Below are 27631 nucleotides of genomic sequence, written 5' to 3'. Positions count from 1 at the left end.
CCTCTGCTCAGGGATCTCAGGCTGGCCGCCCCTGGTGTAGAAGATAGAAAGCCCACTGACCACTGGGGTCCACCCTCAGGCCTGTGGGACTGGGAGACGAGAGGGAACTCAGCCCAGGAATGGTTGTTGAGTGAATGAATGAACAAGAGAATTAATGAATGATCAGCCACAAGACCATGTCCCCACTGAAGCTTCTTCCTGTCCCAGGCTCATCCCCAATTCAGAGAACCTACAGGCTCCCCTTGGACTCCCCCACTGTATGAAGACCCAGCCCAGGACCTTGTGAGGAGCACTGTCATGTTGGTCTGGGTACCCCGGTGACATTATCACCTGCTGGAGGAGCCCCAACTCAGTCAGGGCTGAGCCCAGCCCAGCTGGCAAAGGCACAAGCCTGAGAGCTTGGAGAGCCACTAACCAGCTTCTCACTCTCACTTAACGTGGCATTTCTGAGGTCAGGATGGGTGCCCCAGCCTGGGTGTTGGCTGCACTTCGGCAAGATTTCCTGAGGCTGGGGTTGGTAGGAAAATGTGTGCAGACATTTTCCTATCAGTGCCCCCCAGGCTGGGCATTGTGGTGGGAGTCAGGAAAGGGGGAGACCCCATTTCAATCACATGACAATGGAAGCTGCTGAGGCTATTAAGGAGGAAAGGGCCTAACGCAGCCGTGCTAATAAGGATTAATGCGCTGATGGCAGGTGGGGTGCACTCTATGGGGGAAACAGCCGGACACACAGAACCCCGAGTCACTGGCAATCCCAAGGCTGGGAGTGGCTGCACCTTGGGAAGTTCAGCGCCTACCCTCTCCCCTTGCCTTTGCCCCCTGCCCCCCTCTGCTATGTGTTCATTCATTGGCAGGGGCATGACCATGCGTCCACACACGAGAAACCCAGCAAGATGCCTCCCAGGCCTTTTTTTTTTTTTTTTTTTTTTGAGACAGAGTCTCAGTCTGTCACCCAGGCTGGAGTACAGTGGTGCGATCTCGGCTCACTGCAACCTCCACCTCCCAGGTTCAAGCGATTCACTTGCCTCAGCCTCCCATGTACCTGGGATTACAGATGTGTGCCATCACACCTGGTTATGTTTTGTATTTTTAGTAGAGACGGAGTTTCACTATGTTGGCTAGGCTGGTCTCAAACTACTGACCACAAATGATCCACCTGCCTCAGCCTCCCAAAGTGCTGGGATTGCAGACATGAGCCACTGTGCCTGGCCACCTTTCAGGCTTTGCACACACATAACTACATGCATGAGCACACTCATGCTCACACAAATGCATCCACCTATCCATCTGCATGGACCCACATAGCCGAGCTCTGGTGAGCATCCTCCTTCCTCCAGGCGCAAGCCAAGCCCCCACTTTCTGGTCAAGGGATCCATTTGGGGGACAAACACTCCCCCTCCCCCATACAGAAGCAGTGGCTTGCCAGCAGGGTGAAATTTATCATCATTATCCTAATATCATCTCCAGGCTTGGCAGTGGCAGCAGCTAAAGAAAATACCAAGGCTTAACTTGGGGTGTGCAGGAGAGAGAGGCAGGAGATAGGAAATATGATTTATGATGGAAATCAATGCAATCATAATACTTTGTGCTTATAAAATTGGGCTGCGCCTCCTGTGCCCACACAGCCCACATCAGCTCTGCCTGTCAAAGGAGGCTAGGAACCCTGGGCTCTGGGACCAGGATGGATGCAGAGACCCAAACGATGGCCATTGCCCATCCTCTTGCCTGGTCTTCCTTGGGGCAGTGGGGGTTCAGGGCATTGTCCAGAGAGAAAGGTGGAGGGAAGAAAAAGGACGTCAAGCTGGCCCTGGGGCACAGCGCTGGGCATGGTTGCCCATGTGGCTTGTTCTGCTCTCAAAGCCACCCTGTGAAGGTAGATCACACACACACCACACACACACACACACACACACACACACACACGGCTCCTGCATTTTCAAGTCCATGAAATGAAGCAAGAGCACAGAGAGCTTAAAATCTTTTATTTTGAGTTCAGGTCACCGGTAGTCATGGCCGAGCTAGTCATGCTGTTCCCATGACATCACGTGGCCTGGTGCCCAGTGGAGCCCAAAGATTGTAGGGGCCTGCCATGACATGGGGTGTGAGGGGCCCCTAGAAGGCTCCATTCCACCCAGAACAGCCCCCCCGCCACCCCAGCACCCAGAATCCCACCACTAGCAGTATCTCTTTGAGCTAAGCAATATTTTTTACTGGTTATATGATGGTGGTGGTGACAGTGGTGACAGTGACAGAGGTGCTGATAATGGTGACAATGATAGTGGTGACAATGGTGTCAGTGACAGTCATAGTGACAAGGTTAAGGTAACAGATGGTGGCAGCGACAGTGGTGGTGGTGGCAGTGACAGTAGTGGTGACAATGGTGACAGTGACATGTTGGTGGTGACAGTGATGATTTTCCAGATGTTTGTTGCAAACATGGGGCGGGGGTCAGGTTAAACACAGACAGGCATTTCAGGGAGAACTGGAGATAAACTTATTTCTGCTTCACAACTTTTCTAGAAGAACTAAACCAAGAATCCTGTCCCTGGCACAGTGGCCTGGGAGAGCATAGAGGTGGAAGTAGGTAGAGTGACTTTTCCTTCTGGTAAACTTGAGCATGAGCATGCTTCTGTCACTGAGTGGCAAATCTCGCACCATGTGACAAACCATTTGTGCTGAAGATAAAGGGGCCGGGGTGATGGGAACATGACTTCCGAGGCAGAGGACGCTGCCATCTGGAGATGAAGCCTCAGTCACTGAGGGGGCCTCCTTGCAGGGGCATTTCCTCCGCAGGCCCTCCGGAACATGCCAGGGCTGCAGTCAGATGGGTGGGTGAACGAATGAGGGAGGGAATGAATGAATGCCGTCAGGAACAGCTGCCTCCTGGTGGCACCTGCTGAACTCAGCAGCCGGGGAAGAAATTAAACCCTGGGAAGGAGGGTCCTAGCTAGAGAGCCGGGTCTCTGGGGACACAGGAGCTGTGCTAAAGGTGGGCAGTATTGAGGCCAGGCCATCTCAGGAAAGGCCCTCAGGTGGCTCTGAAGATGGGGAGAATCTCAAGGGGAGGGTGTGAGGCTCACCATGGGAGGCAGTGGGTCTCGCCAGTCTCCCCACCACATCCTCCTCTCCCTCCGCTTGTGGGACACTGGAGCCCAGGCCAGTTGGGCCCACACCGTTAGCTTCCTGTCCTGCTCACCAGACCCCAGGGCCACCGCAGGCCTGTTTCTGACCAGTGTCTCTGAGCCACTGAGGAGGAAGCAGAGACAGGAGATGCTGCCCGAGCAGAAGGGATGTAGCATGGAAGGGTCGACAGGCAGACCACCAGGCCTGTGAGCGCCAGGCATGGTGAGTGGAGCACAGCCGGAGGCGGCCAGGGCCCAGGAGGGACAATGAAATGGAAAGAAATGAAGTGGGATGCAGCCGAAGCCTCGGGTCCGGGTCATGGGGCCAGCCCGGCAGCCCCGCCGGGGGTTGGGGTGACAGCACTGGCATTTCAAAGGGCACCCCAGGGCCAGTGCCTGCCTTGACGAGACCTCAGGAGCTCGATAGACTTTCTAAACCTAATTAGTGTTTAATGGCCTGGAGAGACGCCGCATCCACCGTCATCGGCCACGCACGCTGGCCAGCTTCAGGTTCTTAGTTAACCTTTAAGGAGATGATCTGCTGGTGGCCGCCTCAGGAGGCCACATCCATCCCTGCTGGCATGCACGTGTGCCAGGGCCTGTGGGCTCTCTGGGCACACTGTCACACATATGAGTCTGAGGGTGACCCCAGCCACTCCCTCATAGCAGGCTTTTGGAAATGGCAGGTGGACAAATTCCCACTGAGGTGTCCTGGGGGCCTGGGCTTGTGGAGGGGAGGCCATGCTAAGAACTACACAGGATAGGCCACATGGGGTGGCTCATGCATGTGATCTCAGCTTTGGGAGGCCAAGGTGGGAGGATTGCTTGAGCCCAGGAGTTCAAGAGCAGCCTGGGCAACAGAGACCCCTTCTCTACAAATAATTATTTTAAAAATTATCTGGGCGTGGAGGTACATGCCTATAGCCCCAGCTACTTGGGAGGCTGAGGCAGGAGCCTGAGCCCACTGCACTCCAGCCTGGGTGACAGAGTGAGGCCCTACACAGGATAGAGAAAAGGAGAGAGGAGGAGACTGGCACCCACCACAGCCGTGAGGGGCGCATTCTGGCTGTGAGCCCTCCCTGAGCGAGGCTCCTGGGGCTGGCTGTGGGGCATGTGGCCAGCAGACTGAGGAGATGAGCTATGATCTGGGGAGGTGGGGGCTGCTCCTCAGGGCTCAGAAGTGCGCTGCGAAGAATGTCACAGGAGGCTGAATGCAGGACCATCAAGACTGAGACTATGAATGGCTGGAATAGAGTTGGAGTCCAAGCTAGGGGAGCAGAAGGTATTGGAGGGAGGGAGTTGGGCCCCTGGGCAGTGGCAGTGATGTTCCTGCCACAGCAGGCTGCGCGTGTCAGGCCTTGGGCTGGAGGCCATGCCAAGGAGAATGACCAGTCATTCAGCATGTATTGAGGAAAAGGGAGAGGATGGCGGTGGAGATTTTGGAATTACCTCCAAGGCAGTGAAGGTTGAAGAGAGAGCCACAGGCAGAGTCTCTAAGGGGTAGGAGAGTGGGGCAGGTTTAGGGGCAGCTCACCTGTGAAAACCCTGATGTTCAGGGGTCGAGGAGGACCTGAGCCACCTGCCCAGACACAGGCCAGGGAGGACAGGGAATTCAGAGGAGAGCTAGACAGGGTACAGTGGAGGCCAGCAGGGGGCCACACCTGACCACACTCCCACACTTACACAGCACGCACATCACACACCATACCTACACCCATTCACCCCCACACCTCCACACACACACACACACACACACACACTGCATGCACTGACATGCATACTCACACATGGACATGCATACACATGCATTTGCACATGCAACACACACCTCACACACTCCTAGTCACCCATTTACATGGCCCACCAGCATCCTTGCACACATACTCACATGCAGACCCCTCACCATACACTCCAGTCCTCACGCACACACATTCACACCCACACCTGAGCCTGACACTCTTGCAGGCAGTGCCCGTGACCCAGAGACCCTGGCGTGTTCCAGGAGGGGGGCCGTGATCGATGCTTATTAATGAAGCTGCCCTGGAGATGGCTAATTGATGGCGGTGCGCGGCTGTTGTCTGGAATTTAACCCGATTCATCATTAGCCTGTTGGAAGCTGGAGAGCTGTGTTAATTAAGGCCAGGAAAAGAGACTTGGACGAGCTGGCGGTGCAGGCTCATGTTAGAAAACGGGAGAGCAAGGGGCAGAGGGAGAGAGGGGGGAGCAGAGGGAGGGAGGGAGGGAGGGAGCGAGGGAGTGATTAAATCTAAAGCCCAGAGACAAAACAAATTCTAAAAAGCAAATGTCGGTGCCATTTCTAGGATGACTCAGGTTTGTGCTTGGCCGGCATCATCAGGCTGTGGCGTAGGGATTAAGAGCAATTTCCTCTCGATTTGTCATTTACTTGGTGTGGGCTTTGTTTTTTCTTTTAACATGCCTGGGGACTCTCTCCTGCTCTCGCCAGGCCTAAGACTGAGGCCCGGGAGCCACAGGAGAGAGAAAGGAGCTGTCCCCCCCCGGATCAGGGCAGGGTGAGGGTGGAACCAGGACACCTCTCCTGGCCGTGGAGAGGCTCAGCTTAGAAACAGAGTCCACAGTCCCGGGGGAGTGGAGGGAACAGTTACACAGGGGAGGGCTTGGAGAGGGAAGGGAGACTGGGCCCTGGATAACACAGACAAGGGTCTCCGTCCAGCCGCCAGTGGCCACAATGCCACCCCCTTCTCATTCCCACCCAGCCAGTGTGCTCTAAATCTCCTAAGGCAGTGGTCCCACTGTGGGCTGGGAAGGGCCAGTCACAGCTGGAGAGATCCCCTCGCCAGGCCCAGGACCCCACATCTGAGGGCTCCTAGATGGTTGTGAGCTGTCAGGGTGACAGGCCCAGAAACCCAGTGGTGAAGGGAGGCCTGGGAGTTTAGAAGAAAGACACTGAAACCTCAGGGCTACATAGTGGCCCAGCACTGGGGGCAGCCTCTGGAAGATGGGCCTGAGTTGCCCAGTGGGGCGCTGGTACCAGGCAGGGTGGATGAGGGAAAATGCATGGGAGATGAGTTGGGGCTAGAAATGCCTCCTTTCTAATCACTAGAACTGGCCATCCTGGATTACGACGCCCCATGCAGGAGGGAGCCTAACTCCAACACTATACGTATGTGAGCAAATACCCAAGAGCCACACATCAGAGGTAAAGAACGCACTTTCAGGAGAGTGGGAGGCCAAGCGCAGGACTGCATGGCTGGGCATTCAGGGAATCAAGCAACAGTGCACAGCCAGCTCCCAGGAAGGATGGACCCAGTGCCCTCCCAGCAAGGCCCTTCTGGAGACTGGGTGGTGGCTCCCTCAGGGAAGAGACACTCATGTTGCTGTGCCATCCAATTCTATAGAACAGGGCCTGGCACACAGAGGTGCTCAGTAAACACTGGATGGATGGATGGATGCATGGATGGATGGATGGATGGATGGATGGATGGATGGATGGAGTTTGTGGCCCATCACAACAACAGCTTCAGTGCTGGTAGACCAAGCAGAGAGGGCAGAGCTGGGGCAGGGTGGAGGAGAGGCAGCGCGGGCAGAATGGAGCCATGAGAACCTGAGTTCAGGGTGCATCTTGCCTCTCCATGAGGCGTGGCCTCCCTACCCCATTCTCAGCTCTTCCCCACAGAGTCCAACATCTTCAGTTCAGCAGAGTCCAAAAGAGCCTGGGTATTCCAGAGTGGAAAGGGAAAAATCAAATGTTAGGTATTCCTCAAAAGTGATGGAAATACTAAGAAAGGCAGGGAAGATGTGAGAGGAGGAGGAGAAATAGGAAGAGGGGAAAGAGGGGAAGAAGGGAGAGGAGGGGGAAGAGGGAGGGGGGGAGAGGAGGGAGTGGAGGGGGAGGAGGGAGAAGGTAGCTGTCGCTTGTTTCCTGGGCTCTTACTAGGTGCCAGGCACGACGTTCAGAGCTTGGCCTGAGCGATCATGTTTAATCCCCTCCACACCCCATGAGGGGATACGTGGATATGCCTCTCAGAGGTTAAGTTAACAGCCCTGCCTTGTATGAGCAAGTATATGGCAGAGCTAAGACCGAAATCCAGGCCTCACAACTAAATCAGGGCCTGTTTCATCAGAATTATCTATCCACTACTGTTATTTAAAAAATTGCACACCCTCACTCCCCCACCCTGAAGAGGGTTAGCGACCCAGCCCGGCCATGCCGGCTAATTAGCTTGGTTGCCACGGCAGCAGATCTTAATTAAGACCGCAAGGATCCTCCCACCCTTGCCAGTGCAGCCCTGGCGTGTTCACGGGAGCAGCAAGATGGACGTGGGGCTTGGAGACAAAGAGCCCTCTGCCCTTGGCAGTGAGGGCCTCAGGGAGCTCTGGCTGAGAGGTGGGGGCACGTCAGCCCAGCAGCAGCATGGTCACGGGTCCACCAGTTCCATCTTGGTGATTTTCATCGTGTCCTTCCACCTTACCTGCCACGCGCTGGAAGCTTCTACCCATAAATATGGCTCCAAACCCCTAGCAGGGAGGGGCTCCCTCCTTCCCCCTGGGAAACCAGCAGTGTGCTTGAGGCTGGGCCTCTGGAGGGATCTTTGACCACTGTGAGGGGCACCTCTTTTGTTTGTGCCAACCCAGCCCTGCCCCTTAGGTGAGAGGAAGGCATTTTGTAGAGAGATAGGAGAGGGTGGAGGCTCGGAGAGGGATGGGAGAGAGTGGGGAGAGCAGAAAGAAGGAGGAGCAGGCAGCCCCCGCCAGCCCACCAGCAGGCTATGTCAGGGCCGCTCACTGCTTCTTTCTGGACACTGCTGAGCAGAGCTGCCTGTTGCATAGCAACTGCCCGGGACTATTTGTAGGGGGCTGGACCAGTGAGGCTACGTGGGCTGCAAAGGGTGCCACCTGGACCGAGACCACTGCGTCCCACCCCACATCCTCCAGACTCTTTGCAAGTGGACGGTGGACAAGGCTAGGCTTGGACTGGAGTGAGGGGTCATTCTACAACCAAGAATAAAAGGCAACCTGGGGAAATTTGGGCCAATTCATCAAGCACCTCCTATGTACAAGCTTTAGGCTCCTGTCTTCCCACAGGTGGGGAAGGCACCTGGTGCCAAGGTTCTGCTGGTCATTCTTGAACTGAACAAACGTTTGCTTGGTGTCTCGGGCACCTCTGTCCAGTCACCTCTGACTTCCTGCACCTCCTGCACGCGCAGCTGCCTCCTTGCTCTTTCCAAACGCAGTCCTAGTGTGCAATGCTGTCTGCAAACTAACAGGGGCTCCCGCTGCCCACTCTACAAGCTCAGGCCCTCCATGGCCACACCAGATCCTCTGCGGCCACACCAGATCCTCCCCACCTCCACCTGCCTGCCTGTCCTCCCACCCTCGGCGACTTGCCGCACACCCTTTCACACCCTACTGGCCCTTCCCTCCACTCTCCTCCAGGTCTTTGGTGGTTATTCCCACCCCCACCCCATCCACACCCTGCCCACCCCATGAATTTGCTCACCTGATTCATCAGGTTTCAGGAAGGACTGAAGGATGTGAGCCCTGTCATGAGGTCAACAGAAGGTCTGGAGCATGGGAAGGACTTGAAAACCCTCTCTCACTGCAGTTCGTTCATGCCTCTGAGACCCGAGTGCACACCCCCAGCCAGGCACACAGCACCAACCCACACGCCTGGTTCCTTCCACCCTGACTCAAAGCCAGCATGTCCAAGTCCAGCCTGAATCCCCGCCATATCATTATCATACTCGGAGCCTGTGCAGCTTCTCAGCGACCTTCCCATCATCCCCTTGAGGGCTACTTTTGACAGAAAGTGAGTCCAGAGGCGATGACTGGAAAGGCGGTAAGTGTAACTGGGTGGACCCAATCACAGAAGGCTTGCTGGAGGAGAAGGCAAAGGCTTGTGACTTCAATTGCAGACACAGCTATGAGAGGAGAGGTGAAAAATGGAATGCAGCCAGTATGGGGAGATGGTGAGACATGTCTGCAGATTACCCTGACACGACCTCAAGTGCTTTGTTCAAGGGACAGGGCGTTGGGGGAAGAAGGGACAGCCAGCCCCGCCCAGGCAGCGCAGCGCTGGAAGTCTGAATGGAGAGGGGTGAAGAGCTGACAGGGCCTACATGCCGGTATGTGTCCTGACCCGACAAGCATCAGATGGCCTCCTCAGAGTGGGGAGTGGGAGCAGAGACCAAATTTATTAAAAAATCTTATCTGGAGGGTTTGCATTTTAATAGGCTCTGGATTTGCATATTTTAACAATAACCTCCGGTTCTTCTGTCTGGTCGGTGCTCACTGGCTGTCTCTCTAAATGATGATCGCCACCGCTTCAATAAACCCTTCCTAATCCAAAGGTGCAACGCGCCACTTTGCTGGAGGAGGGAGGATTAAAGGGCCTTTCTCTCTGGGCTGGAAACAAGACTGTCCGGTGGTGACCCAATTCTGGCCTCTGGGCACTCTTGCTGCAAGGGCACAGATGAGGCAGGAGGGAACGAGGGTCATGACAGGGTGTGATGGAGGATTCAGTCATCATTTGGTCAGTACTTCCTGACCACCTACTGTGCATCGGGGCCATGCTGGGCCCTGCGTGGGCATTGGGAACTCCTCAGGGTGGAGACAAACAGACAAACAAATCCATATATCTGTCAGGTGTCTCTGAAATCACTGCTGAGGGTGTCCTGGAGTCAGAATTTTATGCTGACAACAGATGAGATTTCTTGAATCTCTAACCCCTCTCTATGGAACGCACCATATGCGATTTATTAAGGAGGTAATTAAAGCATTAATATATTTACAACAAGCTAGAAATAATGTGTGCCGCTTCTGCGGTTCCCCTGGGATCCAGTCTCACTAGGGGACTGCAGAAGCCCTCAGGCAAGGGTTCATTCTTTCCTCCCACAGCGACTCCAAGACTACTAAGCAGAGCCCCTGGAATTCAACAGGGCCTGTGATTCAGACCCTGTCCTCCTGGGGCTTTAAACAAATAATTTCATCATTAATTAATTTGTTAATTACAATTTGCTAAGCGCTGGGAAGACATATTTCTGGTGGAGGGTGGGGTCTCTGGAGAGCAAACCCACCTTTGATCCCCACAAGCTCACTGGTGAGTTCTCTGTCCTTATCGAGTTGGTTGCATCACCAGGCTTTATCCCTATGGCTGAAAATTCTTGGTCTATCCCCTCAAAATTGCACAAAGCTTATCTTTAAAAAATGGACTGATGATCTTTCTGGAGATAGCACTAATGCACAGACCTGGGCAATGCTTAAAACACCTGATGATCCACAAAACGCCTGATGTCTGGTGGGGCAGATGAAGATGGGGACCCAGAAAGGCACCCCCAGGTCAGCGTCATGGGCAGGCCACCCCATGTGGCCACACAGGGCCCCACACTCAGAAGAGTCCTACTCTTGGGTTTTGTGCTCTGCAGTCTCCATCTTGAAATTCTTAACACTTTATCTTTGAATGTGTGCTTTGCAAATGAAGTCCATGGGGCTTGGAGTCTCTGCTCATGCATAGTTCAGCCTCTCTCTACCTGCCAGGTCCACCCATGTCCAGAGTCCCACCTGCAATCATTGCTGTACCAGCCAGCAGTGGCCTAGACACAGGTTAAGGGGATCAGGGTTGGTCACATTCACCCTGTGGTAGCCCAGGCTGGCCGTGCTGTGCCACATCTGGCCAGCCAAAAGAGGCCATGACTCAGCAAAGATGAGTCTATTGCATAGATACCTAGCACGTCCCAGGCACAGAGTTTACAATACCCTTGAAAGTTTCCTGTCCACTGTGGGTTAGGACTGAGAGCCCATGGGAAGAGGTGATGTCTGGCTCGACTTCTCAGAGCCCACCCTCAGCTGGGGCTTGACACATCAGTCCATGGCCAATGAGAAGGGACCCCGGCAGTCCTCAGGCCCAAGGTTGCAGGTGGGACTCCAGGGGCCTGTGAGGGCCCCTGTGTCTGAGGCAGAAATCCCTTGGGAACTTCTCCTGCCTGGGGGACCTCTCTTGTAGGCTTCCTGAGTTTGGCTTGCATTTCCAGCTGAAGGCACCCTCCAGGCATAAGCCACAAAATACAAACTGTGAAATTTTGGTGACTCTGCATAGGAGGTAAATGCTCTGATATTTGCATTTAAAACTGGCATTGCACAAAATAAAGATGAACTGTAAAGTCTGTGCTAATAATTTAAAATTTATAGTTTTCTTTACTTGAAATGACATCAAATAGCAAATAAAAAATACCACGACAAATTGAGAGAGTGAGCAAGACCAAGAAGGAAAGGCTTTATATTTTAGTACTTTAATGACACTTTTTATTTTGGCGCTTGGAACAAGGGGTCCTGCAAATTATGTCTGTTTTCTCAGAGCAGTGATGCTGGTGGGATTAGAGCACAGTGAGCTCTAGCGTGGGGGTCTGCTGATTCACTGTTTCCATGACCATCGTGTGTGCTGGGGTGGGGTTGGAGGGCAGAGCATAAAACCTGAGTTATCTGGGTGGATAGGAACTGGTGTTGTCCTAAAGCACCAGGATAGATGACGAGCAGGGCCAAGTCCACACAAGCGCGTCCACAAGTAGGTGGTCAAGGACTGCCCCTCCTCAGAAACCACACAGGAATGGGGAGGTAAGAGCTGCCTTCCTGGTGAAGGCTGCAAATTATGTCTGTTTGGGGAAGATATGAATCTGTGTCTCCAGGGGTATTCCTCCAAAGCTTGGCGAGGTGAGCCCTTCTGCTGAGCAGGGAGCCAGGTATCTTCAGGCTCCAACACGTCCCAAAAGGAACCAGAAGGACCCTCAGCTCTGAGGTTTGAATAGTCACTCTGGAGAGCATTCTGGCCATCCCATGGGCCAGTCACCTTGGCTGCCAGTGCCTATCCTCCCTCTCCCCAGCTCCCTGCGGGGCATCAGTCCCCACCTTCCAGTGCAGGCTGACCTTTGCTGAGAACCTGCTCTTGCACATTTCTTCCATGATCTCGTTCAATCCGAATCCCCCTGCTTCTGCCACAGTGAATTCTTTTAGGATGTCTGTGATGTCACATAGCACTAATCAGTTGCACACACGTACTCCAGGGAAGAAGCACAGTCCTGAGGCTGCCTCTGGGGATCCATGAGTAGGGGCCCTGATCTCCACTCTTGTTTGTGAAGTAAGTCTCTCTCCATCTCCATCTTCTTTTCTCTCTCTCCCTCCCTCTCTCTTTCTCTCTGTCACACACATGCACACACGCACGAGAGAGAGAAAGGAGTAGTGCAGGTTCATGTGTGACAATCAGGAAGCCTCCCTGTAGGAGGTGAGCTTCAAACCTAGACTTTCGGGGAATAGGAGGGTTTGGGTGCAATGAGGAGTGACAGGGAAGCTTTCCAGGTGGGGAGAAAGTCAACTCCATTATTTCAGAGACAGCACTGGGTGAGGGGGCCCTGCTGGGGCCCAGCGTGAAGCAGAGGGCACAGAGGTGGACAAGAGGCCAGCTCTGAGGAGGGCCCATGATCCCATGGGCAGTGACAGCTGTCCCGAGGGAGAGTGAGGCAGGATGAGTGCAGGAGTGGACCCCCCCTTGCCTCCCCCCTCCCCCCTGGCTTTTTCAGCTTTGGCTTTAAGCAGGCATCAGGCAGTGAAGGACAAGGGAACTCAGCCCCATCCCAAACCTCCAGGCCAACCCTTAGGACAGTGGTTGCTGCTGAAGGCGAAGCCAGGTGAAGACATTCCCCTCCTTTGGTGGCAGAATGCAGTTGGGCTCCACACCCCACACACAGGCTGGCCCTGCTCTGGCAGGGTGCTCATTCCAGCCTCGGGGAGTCCTAGTAAGGTAGGGGAGAAGAGACGTGTATAGGCAGGAAAATGTTGCTCACCAGCCCAGTGAGCTAGCCCAGGTCATACCAGGACCAGGAAAGGAGTAGTAGGAACTGGTGGGGTGAATCAGAGCCACCTTCTCAGACAGGGAGGGGCCCCTTGCACCCTGGTCCTCGGGAAAGGAGGCAGCAGAGACCTGCAGAGGCTGGTGGGAGTAGACTTGGCAGCACAGAACCAGAACCAGATGCAAGAGGAGGCAGGGGAAGCGGCGAGGTTGGGAGGGAGTCAGGAAAGAGCAGCTTGGCCTGTCTTTCTGTCTGTCTGCCCACAAGCCACAGGCCTCCCCTTCCAGAGGGAGCCACACTGGACAGGTGAAGCCTTTCGACCAGCTCAATCATCGTATTTATTCTAATTGTATCGTAATCGTCCCCAAGGAGGCTGGTTCAAATGAGCTTGACATTATTAAAATTTTAATGCCCAGTTTTCATAGCTGAATGAATATTTAAAGGGTATGTCCCAGCTTAAGTTATGATGATGAAGAAATTAATGGAATGTCTTGTTTAATGCATGGATATGTGTTGATGCAAAAAGTGGCAGAGGGATGGGGAGGGGGAAGGGAGGCAGAGCCTGAGCAGAAGAGGAAAGGGGCCGTCCACCTGCCCACCCCCTGCCGCAGGTGGGAGCAGAGACAGCTCCAGATCTGGGCCAGGCCCACTCGCTCCCTAAGAGGGGCGCCCGGCTGGAAATAGAAACACAGTCCACAAGGGTTTGTGATGTCCCCGGAGGACTGACCCCAGGAGCCTCCAGGGAAGCTGCAGGTAGCTGTTCCTGACCCAGGGAAGGCAGGCCTGGCTCACCAAATCCCCTTCAGGCACCTGGAGGAAGACACCAACTGAAGGCCACAGGGCCTCCATGGGGACACTGAGGACATCTCTGAAAGAGAATCAGCAAGGAAGGCTCCTGCACTCCAGCCCAGATTCCCAGCAGCCACAAGCCACAGGGACCTCCGGGGAGGACAGCGCGCTGGTGGAGAGGAGTAGCTGACAGAGGAGCAGAGACAGGGGCAGGAAAAGCACCAAAGGGGTCCTGAGGCCATGGCCAGGGTCCCAGGGGGCAAAGTTACAAGAAGGGCAAGGAGATGGCAACTGGCCTTCTGGTCTTCCTCCTGGTCTCACTCCTGGCTCTTCCCTCCTCTCCTGGCTCTTCCCCTGACCCCTCTGCTCTCCCTTGCCCTCGCCCTCTCCGGCATTCTCTTCACCTCTCCCCTCGCTCTGTCGTCATGCTCTGCCTTGTTCTCTCCCGATCTCTGCAGCCTGGCCCGGCCTCCTCTCCCAGGACAGATGTGCTCCATCCTCCTCCCTCTTCAGGGCAGAGTCAGGGCTGGGTGAGGCTGGCCAAGGACTAGGGGAGGGAGGAAGATTTCTCTTCAGGCCAGGGCCACCTGTACAGAGCCTGCTCCAGCTGAGAAATCTTCCCGACCAAGACTGACACTTTATTTCTGCTGAGAATTAAGAAAGCACAGGGCCATATATTATCTCACCATCTAGCCCGGCACCTCTCTGACAAGCCCCTCAAAGGCTGTCTGGATGCTGACCACCATCAGATTATAATGGCACATGGAAAATGACCCCAGGAGCCATGGCTGCATGGGAACCAATTCCGTTCTCCTTTACCAATCTGTTTAGAGCACCCCATAGGTGCCTAGCCCATGGCTGAAGGCAGCTGGGAGGCTGGATGAGACTCCATGTCCCTGCTGTCAGAAAGCCCACAGTAAAACTGGAGGGAAGCAGAGGGGCCTGTGTGTGAGGGGTGAGCCCAACAGCACGCCATGGAGGAGGTCTGCCTGCACCATCCAGGGCCCGTCTGGTTGGGAGGGCTCCTGCAGCAGGGATGTTAGGCCAAAGCATCACAGGTGCCCAGATGCCAAGGACAGTGGGCTGGCTGCCTGCGACTGGGGTGGCCTCTAGGGTGGAAGCCTCCAGACACAGGGAGATTTCATTTGCCCAGTTTAATTTACCATGGAAAATGGGACCCGTCATTTCAGAAATAGCTCTATCCTGGCCACGCGAATCCGCAGGACTCACCCCAGCTGCTCTCAGGCCTGACTAGAGAAGACTGGCTGCAAAACACAGAAACAAGGTGCCAGGAAAGGAGTCTCCTCCAGTGGTCCCAGCCTTCCTCCCACACAGGATGAGGCCCCTAGGGATGTGGAGTCTGCCTAGCATGCTCTGGCCCTAGGAATGGAGTCTCCTGCCTCAGGAATGGCCTCACTCCCCCATTGGGACAGAGCGGCAAAGCCCAACAGATTCTGGTTCACACCCCTGTGCCTGCCCCTTCTCAGCCAGGCCTTCCTCCCATCCTTGCAGGGGAAGCCTGAATTCCCCATCTGGCTCCCTGCTCTCCTCTCTTTCCCCCACACTCCTGGCCTCTGCTTGGAACTTTCCTGGACCATCCCAAGCCCATTCCACCTGTTCCCAGCATCTCTTAAATGAGTAGGCAGATGTCAGGAGTCCTGGGTTGATCTTGATATCACCATTTACAACCTTTGTGACCTCAGGCTAACTTTTTAACCTATCTGAAACTCCATTTCCTTGACTGAAGTTAGAGATAATCTATTTGCATACATCACAGGAGAAGTTGTGATGATCTAGCAATGCGATCAGTATAGCAGCTGTTCCTGTTCTCAGGGGTGTTATGGATCCTTGGGGAGGCCTGGGTCACTTAAGCACCACCTCCACTTGCAAGTCAATTTCCAGCCTTGAGTGTACCTTTTTAATGGAAAACAGGGAGCTCCTTGTACTACCCTTCCCAATGGGGTACCAACCAGGCTTCATGAACTAGGGGGCTTATTCGTTGGCTAGAGCTGTCATAGCAAAGTACCACAGACCAGGTGGCTTAAACAATGGAAATGTATTTCTCACAGCTCCGGAGGCTGGAAGCCCAAGATCAAGGTGTGGGCAGGATTGGTTTCTGGTGAGGGCTCTCTTCCTGGCTTGAAGATGGCGGCCTTCTCGCTGTGTCCTCCTATGGTCTTCTCTCTGTGTGCACATCCCTGGTGTCTCTTCCTCTTCTTGTGAGGACACCAATCATATGGGATGAGGGCTCTACTCTTATAACTCCATTCAACCTTAAGTACCTCCTTAAAGGTACCATTTCCAAATACAGTCACAATGGGGGTTAGGGCTTCACTGTATGAATTTTGGCGGGACACACTTCAGTCCATACAGAAGCCAAGTGGACTAGGCTCAAAGAATGAATAGACTGTCAAGAGGAGGAGGCTGGGAGGGACAGCAGGGAGCTTGAAGGCCCAGGGAATGGACTTAGGGGAGGAAGGTGCCAGGATGTGTGGTGGGAGTGGTACAAGAGGTGGTGGGGCCAGATTTTGTGGGGTGGGGGTCAGGCAGAAAAGATACTTGATTTGCTGGCCCAAAGAACCTGGCCTCAATCTCCCTTTATGGGATGGGTACTTTTCCCACTTACTTCCTCCTTGGTCCTCTCCTCCTGGAGCAGCTAAGGTCAACTGAGATAAAATATGACAAAGCCAAAGGCCGTTGTGTTGGTAGCACTCATGTGCCTACTCATCCTGGCTGAATCCCAGCTCTGCCGCTCCTCAGAGCTTTGTTCTTCTCATTGAAAAGATGGATATAATAATCCCTACCTCAGAGAATTGTAAAATTACATAAGCAGAAAAGCTGTAGAAATCTGTCCAAGAGAGCATCAGGGCTGGAACTGGGTCCAGGTCAGTCCTTAAGACCTGTTTGGGGGAGAAGAATGCTGCAGGTTTCAGGGAAGGGAAGGCTAGGAGGGCGGGGCATTCCAGGAGGACACGGCAGCCGAGGAAAGGGTGAGATGCTGAGTCCCAAACAGTAGTGGACAGGGAACCAGGAGCAACCTGGCTCCCTCCTGGAGCCCCTCTCCCATAGCCAGATGCCTGGGCGGCCTTCTGGATCTTTCCCTCAAAGACTGGAAAGGAGCTGGTTCACAGGGAACCCAGGAACTTCATTACGTTCCTCCTCCTTCTCCCTGTGATTGGAATTTGCTGTAACATGGCAGAGTTCTCTGCTGCCAGGGCTTGGGAACAAAGCACCTTGCTTCCCCTCAACTCCATAAGGGATGTCAAGTGGGGACCTGGTGGTGAACAATGACACCCTGGCCCCTCTTGGTGGGCTGGCCCTGGCATCCTCCCCTGCTGCTTCTGGCTACCTGTGCCTCCTTCCTTGTCGGCTGCGTCGTGCCTCCCATCCCTGTCCTTCCCGGCCGCGGCTCTGCCCTTCCACTGGCCTTGTGCTCACCTTGCTGAGTCACAGGCACCCATACTCCCCCACCCAGTTGTCCTGACGCAGCCAAAACTCACTTCAAGTCCTAGAGCAGAAGGTAGGAGGAAGCTTGTGACTGACTGGTCCAGCCACTGTACGGGAGGGAATTGGCAACGGAAGTTCTCAAAGCACAGGACAGACATGCAGAAATCACCCCACAGGCCCCACTTCCCAGCCATGTCCTGCCACGTGGTGGCCTTGGGAAGCACCTGAATGCCTCTTGGCCTCAGCCTCTCCATCTCTAAAATGGGGGTGTTTGTACCTGCCCCACTACCTCTCTGAGTCTGAGTTTGTGAGAGAAATGCAGATGCAAGAAGGGCTCAGGGAGGTGCGTAAGGGCAGAAGCACTGGTGAAGACATCAGGTCAAAATCCACTTGCGTGATCCTCCTCACGTTTGTTGCTTAAACCACTCTGAGACCTCCGGGCTGTAGAGCCCACCCTGGTGCCTCCCGGTGAGCCTTGAAGCCAGGCAGCCAAGCCCGGGATGCTTGGAGTCCAGAGACCCCTAGTGGCCTGAATGGGCCATTGACACAGATCCCCGAGAGGGAAGAGAGATGCCGGCGGCTAGGGGAGTCAGGCGTTGCTCTCCTGTCCTCCTGGCACCCAGACACCACAGGGGACAAGTAGCTGTGCCCACTCCACGCACTCCCTGAGAGAACGGCCCTGGCTGCAATAGGGAGCCCCAGCCCTGAGCTCTGCTTTAACCATGGAGCTGTACGGCCCAGAGCCTTGGCCACGCCTGACCCATAGGCCACTTCTGCGAGCTGGTACGGGCTGGGATCAAGCTGGATGCCCTGGCCTGGGTGGGGTCCATCTGCAGCCAGTGACCAGCTCATTTCCATAAAGGCAGATGTTTGAGTGAACCAGGGCTGAGCCAAGGGTGTGCTTTGGGGACACAAAGGCCTGTGTGACACAGAGGGACAGGCCAGCATTTCTGTCAACCTCAGATTCTGATATCAAAGGCTAGTAGGAGCTGCTGCTCGGAGTAGGAGGAGGAGGCATCTCAAGGTCTCCTGTCCAGAGACACCCCCCTGAAAGAATGGGGCCATGGGGCCGTGCCGTTGAGGGGAGACGGGCAGCACTTTGGTGAAGGTGTGTGTGCTTGCAGCAGCATGTTGTGGGAGCGCGTGTCTGTGGGTGCAGTCTGTATACTCGCATCCACCTGTGCACCTGAGTGCTGGGTGTCTGTCCCCTCACCTGCAGGCCTGCTATAATGTTGTCCCCCTTTGCTCTGTTGCAGATGAACCGGCCGATCCAGGTGAAGCCTGCGGACAGCGAGAGCCGAGGAGGTAGTAGCTGCCTGCGCCAGCCCCCTTCACGTGAGGGCCCACTTGTCTCTGCCCCTCCCCCTCCCCCTCTCACTCCTCCCTCCTTTTCCCGACGCAGCAATGCGATGCAGCGACTCCCCACCTCCTCCTCTTGCCCCTCTGGGGATCTCGTGGCTGAGGGTTGGGGACAGAGCTTTGGAGCTCTGGGTGACTGGTGTGGAGAGAGACAGGAGGGAAGGGGGGTGTTTGGGGTCTTCCAGACAGTGGGGCTTGTGCCTCTCTGAGTAAACAAGTGCCATGTCCCAGGATATTCTTCTCCCCTCCGTTAAAACACCCAAAAGGGTGTGCCCACCTCGGTGTGGACAAGGAAAACCCCACCGTGATGGGGCTTGTGCAGTTAGAAGGGAGACAAGAAGTGGTCGCAGCTGTGCTGTAGGAGGATTCAGGCCACAGGAGGCAAATCTGAGTGGTCCATGGGAGTGTGGGCACTCAAGGCCAGCACTGAGGCAGAGATCCTGGAGATAGAGGCAGGCAGTCAGAAAGGTGTCTGGAAAGGGACAGAGGGGAAGGACGCAGCCTCACTCCACAGACGCTTGTCCCAGAATATGGAGCCCACTGGAGACTGGCCGTGGAGAGTCTGAGTAAGGGAATGCAGCACCTTGAGGCTCACCACTGGAAGGGTCAGGCAGATGGCCAGCCAGGGGCAGCTCTGTCACCAAGTGACAGCATCCTCTTGGCACAGTGCCTGTGTGTCTGTACTGCCCCCCCCATCCCAGCCACAGGGGTAACCAGGGCCCACCCTAGGCACAGCCCTGGCCCTAGGCTCCCCTAGATGAGATTCAAACATACTCTGACATTAAAAGAAAATGAAAGGCAAGGACATGGCAAAGAAAATACATCCAGCATCCAAGATCAGGCCTCCCCTACCCGGGCACCAGCTCCTCCTGCAACAAACTGCCCCAGTGATACAGAGCCCATCACACCTCACCTGTGGGAGAGAAACGGACTCCCCAGCCCCATAGGGTAGAAGAATGTGCAGGCCCCTGCCAGGTGCCCTCTTCCTGGCCCACCTCCTTGGGAGAAGGGCATTGTCCTTCTTGATCACTAGTCCCCGGCACTCACACTGAGCCTCATCCCCCCTGGGCCCTGCCCAGACGTTGCTCTGAACTGAGCTCTCAGCCACTTCCCCGGGGAAGGGGACCAAACGGAGGCTCCGAGCAGGTGAAGGACCCCCGAGTAGAGACTCTGTCCTCTCCACCAGCTAGGGCCCCCAGCCCAAGTTCCCACAGAGGCACAGCCAGGCAGTGAGCCAAACAGCCATACAGAAGTGAGACACTCCCAGAGGACAGACGGGCGGTGGCTTCCTACCTCCAGCCTCCTCCCACAATGGGAGAGACCTTGGCTGCTCTTCCGCCAGAGACAGGAGCAGCCCGGAAAGGGTTTAGAAAAATTGAGAACACCCATGAGGCCACCAAGGGGAGTGTAAGGAGTTGGGGCCTTTTTTTTTTTTTTTTTTTTTTTTTTTTTTTCTGAGATGGAGTCTCACTCTGTCGCCCAGGCTGGAGTGCAGTGGCGTGATCTCGGCTCACTGCAAGCTCCGCCTCCTGGGTTCACGCCATTCTCCTGCCTCAGCCTCCTCAGCAGCTGGGACTACAGGCGCATGCCGCCACGCCCAGCTAATTTTTGTATTTTTAGTAGAGATGGGGTTTCACTGTGTTAGCCAGGATGGTCTCAATCTCCGGACCTTGTGATCTGCCCACCTCGGCCTCCCAAAGTGCTGGGATTACAGGCGTGAGCCACCGCGCCCAGCTGGAGTTGGGGCCTTTTGTTGCCCTGAGAAGGTGACATTAGGTACAGCCTCCAAGGTGGCCCCAGCCTACCCTTCCCCCCGCCAGGGCTGGGGTGTCCAGCATGAGGGCCCAGGTAGTAAGATGGGACAGCCAGTCGCAGCTGCCCTCCACCTCCCGGCCAGGAGCTCTTGACTTCTGCCAACCCTGCCACACCCTGGGCTCTGGCCCAAGTGTCCCTGTTCACCACCCTCCCCTGGCCCAGGCCCAGGCCCAGGCCCAGTGCTCTGGGTTTCTCCCTGCTCTTTAGATCAGCCAGGAACCGAGGAATTTCTCTCCCCCTCATTTCCTCAGAAAGTTTACCGGGAAATCGAGGGCAAAATGTCGAGCAGGTGAAAGCTACTTGCAAATTTGGAGAGCCAGTTGTCCTGGAGGGTGCTGTGGTGTGGCCGCTGGTGATCTGTTCATCCTTGGGGCCTGTGCCTGCTCAGAACACTCCTTCATCCCCTCAGTCAGGCCTCTGCGCTCCGGCCCCAGCAGGGCACTGACTTAGGCACAAGGCCTCTAGGACTCAGGCCCCCTCCCAACCAGGACCTCAGATCCTACCCACTAGGGCTTGGGCTGGTGTCTTGGGGCTGCCTGAAGGGATCCCATGCCCCAGGGCACAGACGCACCTCCTCACACCAATGGAATGCTCCGGTCCTAAGGACCCCGGTAGTCAAGGTCCAGTTGGTTGAGGGTTAGAGATGCTTCAGGCGTGAGGGGCCCACGTGAGCGAAGCCCATGTGGTTTGTGCTGCCTGCTCCTGTCCCTTCCTTGGCAGTGAGAGGAGTGCCATCCTCACTCAGCCTCGTCCAGGGCACATGAGGCCCACAGCAGTGCGAGGGGTGTCTCCTGGAGACCGTCACCCAGGCACACAGTGACTCACCTGCAGCCCCCAGTTCACACGGCCCGGCCAGGAGGCAGTGGCACACAGAAGCTCTCATGGATGGGCAGGAAAGCTGGGATAGTAGGTGCCAGCAGCAGTTCCGGAGAGGAGATCCCCCAGGCGGGGGCAGCCAGAGGCCTCAGGGGAGGTGGCACTTCTGGTCTTGAAGGTGGGAGATCCCACAGCTTGAGAAGGGGGGATGGCATGAACAAGGGCCACCGACCCAGGCCTCTGAGGGCCACAAGGAGGTGCCATCTGGTGTGGAGCAGGCAGGTCAGAGTCCAGGCCATTTTCTCCAGCACTGGAGAGGGATATCTGGAATCCCCTCTGCCCGGCAAGGCCGTGCTGGGCTCTAACTCAAACCTTTCTCTCCCTGAACTTGCCTCAGAGGCAATAGCTCTCTGACTCCAAGATGCTAACCTCATCGGCTTTCTCCCATATATCTCCTGTGGCTGACACTCGCCCCAAACCAGATTAATCAGCTCTTTTATTCTTCTTGCAGTAGAAAGTGGGGGGGGGGGCGGGGGAGGTGTGGGGAAAGCCAAACCTAAACATCTTTCTATTAATTGCATATTCAATATTAAACAGTGAGATGGCCCTGAGTCAGCACTATCACCAAGCTGTGTGGTTTTTTTTTAAAAGAAAGTTAGTTTAAAATAATTTAATAGCCATTAAATACTTCTGGGGAGAAGGAGAAGGGGGGAGAAGTGAACATTTTAAAAGATTAAAGAAATAGGCAACAGGAGAGGGGAATGGAGAGAAGGAATGGGAGAGGGGTGGAGGAGGCATGACGGCAGCGGGCAGGAGGAGAGGAGAGAAGGCAAGGAGGTGAGAAAAGCAGAGAGGTGAGGGGATAAGCGGCAGGAGGAGGAGGGGGAGCGAGGCCTTGAAGACAGTGGGTGAGGGAAGACTGGGGCACAGTGGTGCGAGGGGAGCAGAAGCCAGCAGTGGCCGCAGAAGGAGGGGGAGGGTCAGCCCCAGCCCTGGCTCAGCAGTGAACCAGGTTACGAGTCCCCGAAACCCAGAGGACACAGGACACCCATCCACAGCTGCCCTCCAGTCACACTTGAATGCTCATAAGCAGCACAGAAAGGTGTCTTATCTGCTTAGGATTTGGGGAACATGCGGGGCCTTTGGCCAGGGGGCAGGAGGAAGGCTTCTCTCCACCTCGCCCAGCACAGAGCAGGCTGCAGCCCACTGCATGGCCATATCGTGGTTCCACCTTCCCATCCCCCATCTCAGGCCTCTAGACACAGTCCCGGTCACATCCACCCACACACATGAGGTGTGGGGGTGTCTAGGGATGGGCATGGCGGAGAGTTGGCAGGTCTGTGTGCACAGGAGAGGCTTTGTAACTTTCAGGGCTCCTGTCTCTGACACGCATGGATTGCTGGCTGAGGCTGACAGGCCACTGTCCTATTAGGAGCAGTTCAGGGAGCTCTTTTTTCTTTGGTGTGAGGGCAGTGCCAGCCTTGCCTCTGGAGGGGTTGGAGTGGAGATACAGGTACAGAGGGAAGTGGAGCTGGCTGAGTGCTTGGCTGGAGCAAGCACCAGGAAGAGTCCAGGAAGAGTATAGGATGCAGTTCTTGTTTTTGTGGAAGGTTCTTATCCGGAATGAGCTCCAGCTGAGGCACACCACCTTCTCTGGGCCTCCATTTCCTTACCTGGGGGTCTCAGGAGTCATTATCCACAAAGCTGTTATTTACAGAACACTGACTGAGTGTTAGGGATTTTATGGAAATATGGTTTTGTTTTGTTTTTGAGATGAAACTTTGCTTTTGTTGCCCAGGCTGGAGTGCAATAGCACGATCTTGGCTCACTGCAACCTCCGCCTCCCGGGTTCAAGTGATTCTCCTGCCTCAGCCTCCGGAGTAGCTGGGATTACAAGTGTGCGCCACCACGCCTAGCTAATTTTTGTATTATTAGTAGAGATGGGGTTTTACCATGTTGGCCAGGCTGGTCTTGAACTCCTGACCTCAGGTGATCCTTCTGCCTTGGCCTCCCAAAGTGCTGGGATTATAGGCATAAGCCACTGCGCCCGGCCGGAAATATGTTTAATTTATACAGCAACCTCAAGGTATGGATGTTCTTGGCCCCACTTAAAGGCACAAACCAAGGCACAGAGAGGCTAGATAACTTGTTCCAGGGCACACAGACAGAAAGTGGCAGAACCAAAATTCCAACTCCTACCTGTCAGCCACCAGAACCCAGATTACCTATATTCCTCTTACTCCCAGGAGGGCTTCTCGGACTCTGGGTGGCCTAGGGGCAGTGGGAAGACACCACAGACATTTGTCTCACCTTTAGGCTCATTCTCAAGGTGGCTGAAGTGAGAGGAGCAGGGTTCCAGGTGAGGGAGGCAGGGCTAGGCTGGACAAGGAGCTCCCAGACCTACTCATGAGACATGAAAGACCAGGGTAGGAGTGGGTCAGAGAAGAGAGAATTCACTGTGGCCTGGAGCAAGCAGGAAGGGCTTCCTGGAGGAGGTGGGAATTAGGAATTAGATCAAGAGGTGGAGAGCTGGGATACAGTGAGGACACAAAGTTAAAATGGGGCCTCGAACACAAGGCCAAGGGGTTGGGCTTGTCACCATTGGAAGCAGGAGCACTGATCCTGGGCAACAGATCACAGACAGAGAGAGGGCTGGAACGTCCCTGGGCAGGAAGAGAAGAGAGAGGGCCCCTGCTACCACCACCAGGATCTGGGGTTCCAATTAAGTAGGGAAGGAAGGCCAAAGAAGAGCCTCCCCAGGAGTCATCTGTCTGCATGGGGGATCCAGTTATCCCCAAAAGCACACTGGAGCAAGTTGTATTTAAACTCAGATTTATCCCCAATATAAGCAAACCAATTCATTAACCAGTGATGCTGGCTGGGGACAGAGCCAGGTGGAGAGCAGGCCCCTCCCTGCCTGCCCTGAACATGGCAGCTGGCCCCCTCAGAGGTGATGATACCTCCCTAGGGCATGCGCTGCAGTGTCCTGTGCCTCCTGGCAGGCAGACACACCCCACCCCAAGACCCCATGCTGGGGTCTTGCTCATGCTGGCTCATGCTCAGCTTCTAAATGGAGTCTCCATGGGTGTCCCTAGGAAGCTGCCCTGCAGCCCTGACCACTTCCTCTCCTCCCAGGTCTCAGTCCAGGTGACAGGACAGTCCCCCCACCAAGGTACCTCCTGCAGCCAGGTTGTAGGGCCTCCTTTCAGGGAGTCAGAGATGAGGAGGTAGAGGCTCTGACTACCATGGCCTCAGGCAGCCAGCTTGCTTGGAAAGCTCCTGGGCTGAACAGAGGTGTGTGCCCACCCCGCTTAGTGGGCCAAAGAGGATCAGCAGCCAGACAGAGGCCCTGAAGGAGGGGACAAGTGGCTGATACCTGGGTCAGGTATAGCAGACTGCAGATGCGTGCTATCTCCCCTGTGTCCCTGGGGAGGACGTTTCTTTCCCGCCTCCCTGGGTGCGTGTGCGGAACTGGGCGTGTGTCAGCAGTGCCTCTGTCAGTGACCATGAGTGCATGGCACACTGGGGGGTGCTCCATGGGAAAACTGTGTGACAGCACCCTGGGGTCCTCCAGACACAGAGCAGACAAGGCCCACTTTGGCTAAACCCCAGTGTGATGGTTACTGCTAGGAGGTGGGGAAGGTCTTTGATGATGCTGGCTGGGGTGGGGCACAGACTGGGGCCACCAGGTTTTATCTCATCAACACGAAATGACAGAAAAGCCAGCAAGGTGGCTGGCTGGGGAGAAGTTAGAAACCATGAAGAGTTGGGAGGAGAGTCCTGGGAAAGAGGGGACTTGAGGACTCCCTAGGGGCTGCCACCTGCCCCTGCTCATCTTGTCTGTGTTTCTGGGCCTGTGTCTGCCTCTGTCTCTGTTTGTCCTGTGGGCTCCCTTTGTCTCTTTCTACCCAGTGGCCACATGAGAACCAAGTGGAAGCTCTGTTCAGCAGGGCCTTGGGGATAACAGGCCCAACTCTTGTCTCCCAAGGCACAGGCTTGGGAGGGAGCGGGTCTAGCACTGGGGAGTCCATCCAGAGGGAACACAGCAAGAAAGAAAACCACCTTCCAGGGTCTGCCACCCTCTCCAGGAACCCAGAACTGAAAAGCACACGACACACAGACACACACAGGTGGCCACCTGCACAGCAGAATCGGGCCCGATTGCATAGAGAAGCTGCCAGATGAAACCACCGGCCGACAACACACTTCTGGCTGTGGCAAGTGAGGCCCGGGCTGGAGGTTCCACCACTGAGAGGCTCCCGAGTCTCTCCCTGGTCAGTGGGAGCCTATTTTCCTTCAGGGGCTTCTATCAGGCCCAGGGCATATCAGCAAAGCAGGCAGCTGAGAACTGAACCCAGGAGAAGCAAGGTAGGCAGGTGAAGGCAGGCAGGGCTGAGCTGGCCGTGAGAATGTCCTGTTGTTCCCCCCACAAGCTGCAGGGGAGGCTGGAGGACGGAAAGGGGAGCAGCCTGGGGCACCAGCCAGGAAGGGGGCCCTGGCAGGGTGGTGGCAGTAAGCTATCTGCAGACCCCCTGGGACGTTTCAGAGGGTGAATGAACATCTTTTATGTTCCCCTACCCTCCCCAAGTCCTGCAGAATTGCTCATCTTCCTCCCTTGGCCTCTGTATCTAGACCTGGGAGCCCATGCCTGTGTATCTTTCTTTCCTTTTCTTTCTTTCTTTTTTCTGTCTGTCTTTCTTTCTTTTGAGACAGTCTCACTCTGTCACCCAGGCTGGAGCGCAGTGGTGCTATCTAGGCTCACTGCAACCTCCACCTCCCAGGTTTAAGCGATCCTCCTGCCTCAGCCCCCAGAGTAGCTGGGATTACAGGTGCCCGCCACCATGCCCAGCAAATTTTTTTGTGTGTGTATTTTTAGTAGATATGGAGTTTCGCCATGTTGGCCAGGCTGGTCTTGAACTCCTAACCTCAAATGATCCACCTGCCTCAGATTCCCAAAGTGCTGGGATTATAGGCGTGAGCCACCATGTGGCCGGAAGCCAGTGTTTCTTCCCTCCCTGCACTCCTGCATCTTGTGTCTCTGTGTCCCTGTCTCTCAGCCTGTCTCTGGTGGTACCTGGGCAGGGTGAGGAAGGCATGAGAGGGTTGGGGTCAGGTGTGACAGCCTGGGAGGCATCCCTGAGACAGCTGCTGGCCAAGTGTCCAGCGTTCCTGCAGCCTTTAGGTGCTCCCAGCATACTTCACAGGGTCTTCAGGGCATACCCCCTCACCATGCCAGCACTGATGTGGCAGCGGAGTCCCGCTGGGCCAGCTAATGAGGTTGGATACAATGTGAGTGACTGGGCTCCCAGGCCCTCCCTGAGGCCACGTTCCCCACCATAAACCCGTGGCCGATTGCATCCTCCCGGCCCCTCCACCATCTGTAGCCCTATCGGTTCCTGCGGCTTTTAAAATCCTATTAAATTCCTCATTACTCCCCCGAGCATTATTTTATTTCTAAACAGACACAGACAATGTGTTGTCTGCAAGGGCTTCAAGGGCCCCACCAGCTGTGGAGTGCAGGCCTGGGTGGGGGCAGCGTCCAGTGGCTGCGGTGGGACAGGCTCTGGGGCATGGCTGGGGAGACCCCTAGCCACAACTGCTGACTTTTGGTACTGGGTTTCTCCCTTCCAGAATATTCTAGCTATTCTCTCCCACACTAGGAAGGCAGTTTAGCGAGTGTGCAGATGAACTGGATGTGCAAGCTGGCCCCGCTTTACAAAAATTCAATATACAGAAGTGTCAATTTTCCAATCTTAGGAGTCAGCGAGTGACTCACTGGACAAAAGCGTCTGGGTGCACAGAAACTTCTCAGAGCTCTGCTGAGGAAGCCCTCGGCCCAGGCAGGAGGGGCTGCAGAGAAACATCCAGAGGGCTGGGACCACAGCACACTGAAAATTAATCTGAAATTACACTGAGTCCATAAGAAACTAAGAGCCTCCTCCCAGGTCCAGCATGTCCTTACCCATTGATTTGGTGTTGGTTTGGACTCTGCCTGGGAGACCCTGGGATGAGCAGAGCTAACCCCACCCCAGCATGGAGGGTGCAGTCTGAGAGAGAAGGCGTCCAGTGACTGAAGGAGAAGGAGTCTGCCCCTCAGAGCCGGAGACCCCCACCCTCACCTGCCCACCTGCCTCCACACTTTTCTGTCCCACAGAGGCCTCTGAAAGGTGGGCTGTGTGTGGGCTCCACTTGTGGCCCCTGTATATGTGTTTTGGGGGCTACATATCCTTGTTCCAGACCCTGCTCCAGACCTGGACGCCCACAGCTCATCACCATCGCCCTTCCACAGCCATGTCCTTGGCCAAGGGTCCTGAGGAGGCATCACAGGAAACCAAGGGGAGTTTGGATTGGGGAATAGTTACCTGCCCAGTTGGCCAGGACACAGCACCTCCTAGGCCTGGGGGGTGGGCAGGAGCCCTTGTGTCTACCCTACCCCCACCCCATGAGTCTGTCTCTCACCCAGCT

At 55.3% G+C, this 27631-nt stretch overlaps 1 protein-coding gene across 50 annotated transcripts in view; it reads left to right on the top strand.

Annotated features, from left to right (window-relative positions):
• CELF4 (CUGBP Elav-like family member 4) overlaps positions 1-27631 on the top strand; it is a 323148-nt gene that overhangs the window by 224969 nt on the left and 70548 nt on the right. For 26 of the 50 annotated variants that reach the window (XR_010152065.1, XR_010152067.1, XR_010152066.1 and 23 more), the window contains exon 3: positions 18433-18481. Coding sequence is in view for 44 of the 50 variants with exons in the window: in XM_024350815.3 (XP_024206583.1) it covers positions 18433-18481 (49 nt within the window). In the remaining 6 variants the exon portion in view is untranslated. Of the gene's footprint in view, positions 1-18432; positions 18512-27631 lie in introns of all 50 variants that reach the window. The other 24 variants (XR_010152063.1, XR_010152064.1, XR_010152062.1 and 21 more) reach the window with 1 other exon arrangement.

This window comes from Pan troglodytes, chromosome 17 (assembly GCF_028858775.2).
Source record: "Pan troglodytes isolate AG18354 chromosome 17, NHGRI_mPanTro3-v2.0_pri, whole genome shotgun sequence".
Lineage (NCBI taxonomy): Eukaryota > Metazoa > Chordata > Mammalia > Primates > Hominidae > Pan > Pan troglodytes.
The sequence above is the reverse complement of the archived record's forward strand: the minus strand, read 5'-3'. Positions and strand labels throughout refer to the sequence as shown.